This window comes from Octodon degus, unplaced genomic scaffold (genome assembly GCF_000260255.1).
Source record: "Octodon degus isolate 3935 unplaced genomic scaffold, OctDeg1.0 scaffold00002, whole genome shotgun sequence".
In the NCBI taxonomy this organism is placed as follows: domain Eukaryota; kingdom Metazoa; phylum Chordata; class Mammalia; order Rodentia; family Octodontidae; genus Octodon; species Octodon degus.
In genome coordinates this window covers 23,428,199-23,435,601 of record NW_004524578.1, presented here as the reverse complement: position 1 = coordinate 23,435,601, position 7,403 = coordinate 23,428,199, and the positions used below count along the sequence as shown (strand labels likewise).

The 7,403-nt window shown below is 50.8% G+C and overlaps 1 protein-coding gene across 1 annotated transcript in view; it reads left to right on the top strand.

The window, feature by feature from the left end:
• The window catches only part of Il16 (interleukin 16), a 42,170-nt gene that overhangs the window by 11,230 nt on the left and 23,537 nt on the right, over nucleotides 1–7,403 (top strand). Inside the window, exons 4-6 of the mRNA XM_023710861.1 lie at nucleotides 693–912; nucleotides 3,035–3,152; nucleotides 6,025–6,157. Coding sequence (XP_023566629.1) covers nucleotides 693–912; nucleotides 3,035–3,152; nucleotides 6,025–6,157 — 471 coding nt within the window. The remainder of the gene's footprint in view (nucleotides 1–692; nucleotides 913–3,034; nucleotides 3,153–6,024; nucleotides 6,158–7,403) is intronic.

The following is a 7,403-nucleotide window of genomic DNA, read 5'->3' as shown; positions in this document are numbered from 1 at the left end:
TAATAAAAGAACTTATTGAGAAAATAGTAATGAAATCAGGATTGCTGTTGAGAATATTTAGACCATTGAAGATGTACAGAGCTGGGCCGGCGACATAGCTCAGCAGACTGAAGTTCCTGCTTAGGCAAGATTAGGCAAGTACAGGGACCACAGTTCAAGCCCCAGAACCACATGACATGCCAGCCCCCCACCCCCACCCCCACAGGCTGAGCTGGCCAGGGTCCGGGCATAGTGGTGCACACATGTAGTTCTAGTGCTGGGGCGGCTGAAAGCAGGAGGACCACTAGGAGTCAGAAATACATAGTGAGACCCTGTAACAACCAAATACATAAAAGAAAAGATTTACAGAGCCACCTCAAAACACTCTGCTTTATGCTAAGGTATTTACAAATAGGTTTTGCATTTTTAAGACATCATTGAAGGATAGTTTTGAAGCTATATATAGCTCAAGACTTTCTGGAATATATATGTAAATATGACATATAGTATATACGAAGTAGGTTATATGTATAGCATTCATATGTGTACATATGTGTGTTATATATAATATGTTCAATAATACACACATGTTCATATATCACACACGCAGGGCTACATTCCCCAGGAGGGGCCTTCTTCTGTTCTTCAGTCAGCCCTGCTCTGCCCGCCTACTGGCCTGGATGTTGTTACACACCACCTGTCTTTCCTTTCAGCAAGCCAAAAAGGGGCTGCTCACGCTCACAGTTCGCACCCGTCTGACGGCACCCCCTTCCCTGTGTGGCCACCTGTCGCCCCCACTGTGCCGCTCCCTGAGCTCCAGCACCTGCGTTGCCAAGGAGGGCAGCAGCCCTTTCACCATGGACAGCCCCACGCCTCCAGCCAGCACTGCCAAGCCCAATTACAGAATCATGGTGGAGGTGTCCCTGAAGAAAGGTAGGGGTGAGGGTGTGGGGCTCTTCTATGCGCTGTACCAGCCCAGTGTCAGGAGAGGTCAGCCGAGGGGCCAGCAGCGAGGTGCTGATTCACAGATGTTGTGGTTCTGACAAAGTGGTCACAACAAAGCAAAGTAGGGGTATGTACAGAGCCACACACATGTGCACGCACACACACATGCACATACACATTGGCCCAGGAGCTGAGGCTCTATCCCAGGGTAAGTAGTGACCACTAGGTGGAGATGGAGGGGCTGACCTGCAGTACTCGGCAGTCCAATTCCCTTCTGACTGCAACCAGAAGTCCTCTGAGGCTTCTCCAACAGGTTGCTGGACAGCTCAGGCTCTGACTGAGGTCTCCTAGGTCTGTGCACAGAGCGGCTCAGAGCAGGATCAAGCAGGGGCTCTTTGGAGGCACAGACAGTCTGGGCGGAGGCAAAGGCCTAAGCTGGAGGTCAAGGTGAGAAAGAGGATGTGTTCCCGCATACCTAGTCCCAGGCACGACTCTTGCCTGATGCACATGTAAGGCCTCAGACTGCCCTGTGCCCTGCTCCTGGTGCTGTGCCTGGCATGGGAACTGGGGACACCCGGGCCTGTGTGGTCTGCACAGGAATTTGCTGAGCTGGCAGGATGGTGGTAGGCGTGGCCTCAGAGTGCTGCTTCCTCTGATCATTGGCATCAGAAGTACCTGGGAGTGGGTTGGTTTGTTTAATTTAGAAATGTGGCTTTTTAGACTGTGTCCGGATGTGGCTCAGGGACCTTCATCGTGTGCAAGGGCCCAGGTGATTCTGATGGATGTGAGGCCCCAGAACTGTAACCCTAACTCTAACACCATCAGAAAAACTAGATGTGGGACGGGCCCTGATCTTTGCTTGTTATCCACTGTCACAGCTAAAATGCTCAGTCACAGAATGGGGGGGATGGAGGCTCTGAGAGTGGCCTGTGCTGCCCTCATGGGGCCACTGGGAAAGCCAGATGGCGAGGAGAGGGCATCCACCAGGGAGCCTCAGAAATCACGCCCGCGCAACCAGAGGGGAAGGTCCTCCCCGTACACAGAGGCCACTTGCTATTTCCTGGCCTGTGTAAATTGGCCAGCCCTGGGCCTGCCCCTCCATCCTCTGGGGGCCCCATGGCCCTAACACCTGCACATGCTACTACAGGGGATAAACTTCACCCCACGTTTGGCCTCAGATTGAGGTTTGTCTCTGTGGCTCCCTGCCACACGCAGCACTGGAGCAGCACTGTCCTCACCAGGACAGCTCAGGGAAACCCAGACCCAGGGTGGGATGCAGCTTGGTGGGGTGTGGTCTGCAAGACCCAGGCTGTTCCAACCCCAGTGCCTCAAACCCACAAGAGCACACCTCACCCTCATCTGCATGGCCCTGGCCCCACTCTGGTACCCAGGCCTCCCTTGTTTTGGTAAACAACGTCAAGCCAAAATCCTGTCCTAAGTCATTTGGTTTTTACTCATTAGGTCCCCAGATTTCATTCCTCAGCAAGTCACCTGCAAAGCAGTTGTAGGCTCATCCCTTTCTGTCTTCACATGTGGTGACTTCTGAGCCATTGCTGCGCCTCTCTCAGGGCTTCTACCTGCTCTGAGTCCTGACCGCTCTGTCCTTTCCCCTCATGCGGTCAGCACACCCTCCTGTCCGCAGGAAAGTCAGTCCCCTCCCTGCCCGCTTGCTGTCCACCCTTGATCCTGAGGCCTGCGGGATCTCCCCTTGAGCCTCACACGTATTTGTGCCTATCACCTTGGGGTCCTGTCACCTCGCAAGCCTGCAGCCCACACACTGTTTCTCGCCCTTGCATTGGCATCTGCGGCTCCTGCTGCTGGAATCTGCTCCTGCCAGCTCCTTGTCACCCACAGCATGGCCTGAATGCTGACCCTCCGAGGCCTGCAGGGCCGCCCTGCCCTGCTCCTCATCAGTTCTCTGTGTGGCACTGATCCCCGCCCCCCCAACCCCGCCTTGATCTTTCTCCACTGGGACTGACGGCCTCTCTGACCCTCAGCACCACACACAGGGGATGCTCACAGACATGGGTGGGGTGGGGTGTGCCCCATCAGAAAGCGGGCTTTGGCTGATGGAACAAGGATGCTCACTGCACCCTGTCCTGCCTTCCAGAGGCCGGCGTGGGCCTGGGCATTGGCCTGTGCAGCGTCCCCTACTTCCAGTGCATCTCGGGGATCTTCATCCACACGCTCTCACCGGGGTCTGTGGCACACCTGGATGGCCGGCTGAGGTACGTGGTCTGCCTGCTAATCTCCCTGGGACCGGAGGGGGACTGGGTGGGGGTGAGACCTGGAGAGCGACTCAGTGCCTAGCGCCTGGCTTCTTGGCGTCTGCCGCCTGCTCCACCCACATAGAGGCTGCCTAGACCCTGGAGTCAACCCCCAGTACCTCCCGCCACCAAATAAGGAAAAATGGGCAGCATCTCAGAAGCCCCAGCCCAGAGCTGCTGATGCGGACCCAGGAATCCACACGAGGCAGGCAGAGAGGTGTGAGACCAGAGGCTTAGAGAGCCCCGTCCATCCACAGGAGGAAAGGCAAAGCAAGAGCATTTACCTCCTATTTAACTAACAGAATTCACAGGGACAGGAGCAGGGCCTTCAGTGAGGCTGTGTGTGAGGCCTCTATGGAAAAATAGCTTTCCATGCAAAGCCCTGGTATAATTCGTGTGTGTGTATGTGTGTGTGTGTGTGTGTGTGTATGTAATGAATGTAGCTGGAGGTTGTGATCCCTTACAGCCTGTCCCCATCCAAGAGCATGGGCATCTTGGTGGAAAATGTGTGTGTGTGTGTGTGTATGTAATGAATGTAGCTGGAGGTTGTGATCCCTTACAGCCTGTCCCCATCCAAGAGCATGGGCATCTTGGTGGAAAAGAAAAGACAGCTCCAAAGGAAACAGGGAAGTCTTTGTCACCAATGCCCACTCAGGATGCTGGCCCCCTAGAGCCGGCACCTAGAGCCGTTCAGGAAACAGAGGTGCTACTTCTGCATCTATTTGTCTGAAATGGAGGGAACCATGCTTACACTCTCTGGATGAAGATGATGGAGGAGCAGACCATCTCTAACAGAAAAATTCTAAGATTATATTATAATATTTAATATGGGGGGTTGAACCCAGAGCCTTTTTACTTAGCTACATCCCTAGCTCCTTTTTTAATTTTTATTTTTAACTTTGAGAGACTCTTGTTAAGTTGCCCAAGCTGAGCTTGAACTTGGATCCTCCTGCATCAGCCTCCTACTGTTCTAGGACTACAGGCATTCCCCACCTTGTCTGGCTTAAAATCATGAATTTTAAAGACCTATTCTACATTCTCAGTTACATAAAAATATTTTTAATCATGCCAGTTATTTCTTTATAGATGAATTCTAAGAGAGGCACACATCTAAATTTTCTTTTCAAAAAAGTGCTGAGTTTGACTGAAATATTTTAGCTCAATGTAATTTATTACAGTGCTTTGCACTCTCTCCAGCATTGACTCAGGTTTTGCTAAATTGGAAGAGTTTTGCCCCATTTTTAAGAATTTCTCTATAATTGTAGTGGTACGCAGACAGCAGGCCTTACTTATTGGGCACTTTGGCAGAACTTCTGAATTAGAAACAAGTTGGTTGCTTTCCCACAGGTAGGTGACAAGTAATTTACTGGGCAGCTGTGCTGGAACTAATTGGGACACAACCAGGGGTCAGGGTGATGCTTGGTTGCTTTATCTCTAAGACTCTCAAACAAGGGTGTCCCTCCTAGGCCTGCAGTCAGGTAGGGATTGTCCAGGAAGTGTCTACTTCTGGTGGCCTGTGGAGTTACATGACAGTGGTGCTCAGTTACGTTGATAAAAACACAAACTCTCTTAGCATCAAGAGACCTGGGTGCCCTTCTTGTCCTGCTGATCATCAGAAGGGCCCATAGTCTGGAGGCTGTAGCCAGGCACCTATTGGTTTTTAAACAAAGTTTTATTGAAACAAAGGTACACATAATATACACATGTGTTTCTGAACTGTCTGACTGTAGCTGTCATTCTACAACAGCAAGGTTGACCAGCTGTGACAGGGATGGAATGGTCTATAAAACCTAAAGTATTTATTCTTCAAAGAAAGTGTCAATCTGTAAGTTGGACTGTGTCAGAGAAATAATTTCATCTTTTGCTTCAGTTTCCTGATCCCTCATAGGGAAAAGGGTTGCATTGTGCAAATCTTTCCTATATAGGTCCAACTGTATCTTCTGTATCTCCTTCTTTTCTCTGTTTAGGCTGCTGTATTGGTTTTCTATTATGGTAACCAATATCTGAGATAGTTAACTTATAAGAGAAAAGGTTTAATTTGGCTCCTATCTTTGGAGGTTCTGGTCCATGGCTATTTGTAGCTGTTGCTTTGGGGGGCTATAGTGGGCAGCAGACCCTGCCAGAGGCTGGGATTAGGCTACCGCACTTACCCTGCCGTAGGCATTGCCAGAAACACCTGGGCCACTTGAAAGCTGAGTTGAAATCCATCATCTGGTCTCTTTGTTTCTTCTTGAAAGAACAGAATTGTTCTCCAACAGTTATTTCTTCTTCTTAGTGCAGCCTATCCAGTCTTTCTGCTACTCTGCTTATGAGATGAGAGGACACCATGGGGTGTGTCATGGCTAACTAACTGGTTAATCAGTTAGACCAGGTTAGCTTGGTAACTCATGCCCTTCTTCGTGGTTGGGTGAACTTAGATGGGAAAGAGAGGAGGAAAGTTGTGCAAGACTTTGTTGTTCTCATGATCTAGCTGGCTAGGCAGGTGTCCCCTTCCTCCCTCAATGATTCATGTATGTCCCCCTGGAAGCTGCATGCTCAGTCAAAGAGGATGACCATCCCGAAAGAGGAGGACCATTCCTCAGTCAAGGGTATATGAGTAGCTGTGGTCCCCTGCTAGAACCACCATACAAGTTCTCAGTGCCCGTTAAATGTGGGAGTGGGGGCAGAAACTGCTTACTTGGCCCTGTGTAGGTTTTGGTTAGGTCTTTAGAGACCCTTAGTTGGTAATGTGGATTTTAGATCTCATCCATGGCTTGGACAGGGAAACAGGTAGGTGACCTCCCAGATGTCCCAATCACCAGCCACCTGACAGCTTCTGCTTGGTACTTTGCAGGTGTGGCGATGAGATTGTAGAGATCAATGATTCCCCTGTGCACTGCATGACACTCAATGAAGTCTACGGGATCCTGAGTCACTGCAGTCCCGGTCCAGTCCCCATCATTGTCAGCCGGCACCCAGACCCCCAGGTAACACCTGGCTCACTCCTTTGGTACCCAAGTTGGAGCAAGAAATGAATTGAAATGGAGCACTGCTGGCTAGGGCTTAGTTGGAATCACCAAGAACTCATTCCAACTTTCGGTGGTAGCAAATATCTGCAGCAGAGGTCTATCAGTGGACCCTTAGATACCACAAGCTGTTGGTCTCAACTTAGGAAGCGCTTGCTGCTGAGCTACAAGCTCAAGGGCAGGAAGGTCGAGACCCAGGTGCTCCACTAGTGGAGTCAAGAGATTCATTCATTCCTCCATGTGGGTGCCGCTAGGAGGATGTATGGTGCTTGGAGCACAGGACACAGAGCCAAGGGAGCTCATAGAACAGTACTGCAGCAGCAGCTCACAGCTTCAGCAAGGAGACTAACATAGCAAGAAACACAATTTGGAGCTGTAAGTACTCAGGAAATATGGCAGAGAAGGGTTTCTAAAATAAGAAATGCCAAAGGTTAATTTTCTGCAGAGAATTTGAAGGAGATCCTTGCCATGTGGTGAAAACACAAAGGTCAAAGTTAAGAGTCAGGAAGGGGGCTGTTGGGCATGGCAGGGCTGCTGAGGGTGCCAGAGAGGGTCAACTGAGGACTGATGTTGTCTGGGAAGGCACTGAGGTTTCACTGTAAAAGGATTTATACAAATTGCTAGTCTGTGTTTTGCTTTGTATACTGAGAAGCTGCAGGGCCTTTAGCTACAGATGGGATGTGTTCAGAATTTGTTCTTCAGCCTGTGAGTGTGTTGTAGAGGGCAGGGTAGAGTGGGCGGGGTGTGGATCTTTGGAGGAAGGAAACAAATGGTGGGGCCTAAGCCAAGTAGCAGATGTGGGGAGAGTTAGAGAAAAAGGGGCAAAAGAAGCTGCCCTGGGACAGGGCCAAGAGTGTCTGCTGGCCAGTTAGCTGTAGGTTAGGAGATACGGAACAGCCTGGGAGGCTTCAAGAGTTCTGAGACTGAGGGAGCAGTGGCAGCTCTGCCGTCGGTGTGGGACAACGCGAGGATGGTGTCGGGGCTGTGCAGATGGAGCTGCCTGATAGGCAGCTGAATTTAGGCTGAGGGTGGCTGTGAGATCCAGGTGGAAGCTGGATGCGGGAGCCTGGCATAGGTGAGAAGAGACCCCTCGGGGAGTTGGTGATAGTCACTACCGCTGTGTGCTTACTCCTTGCCTAGGGGTGCCAGGCATGTTGGCCAAGCACATGGCACCCTCACCTGCACATCCCTGAAGCTGGTGAGCTTT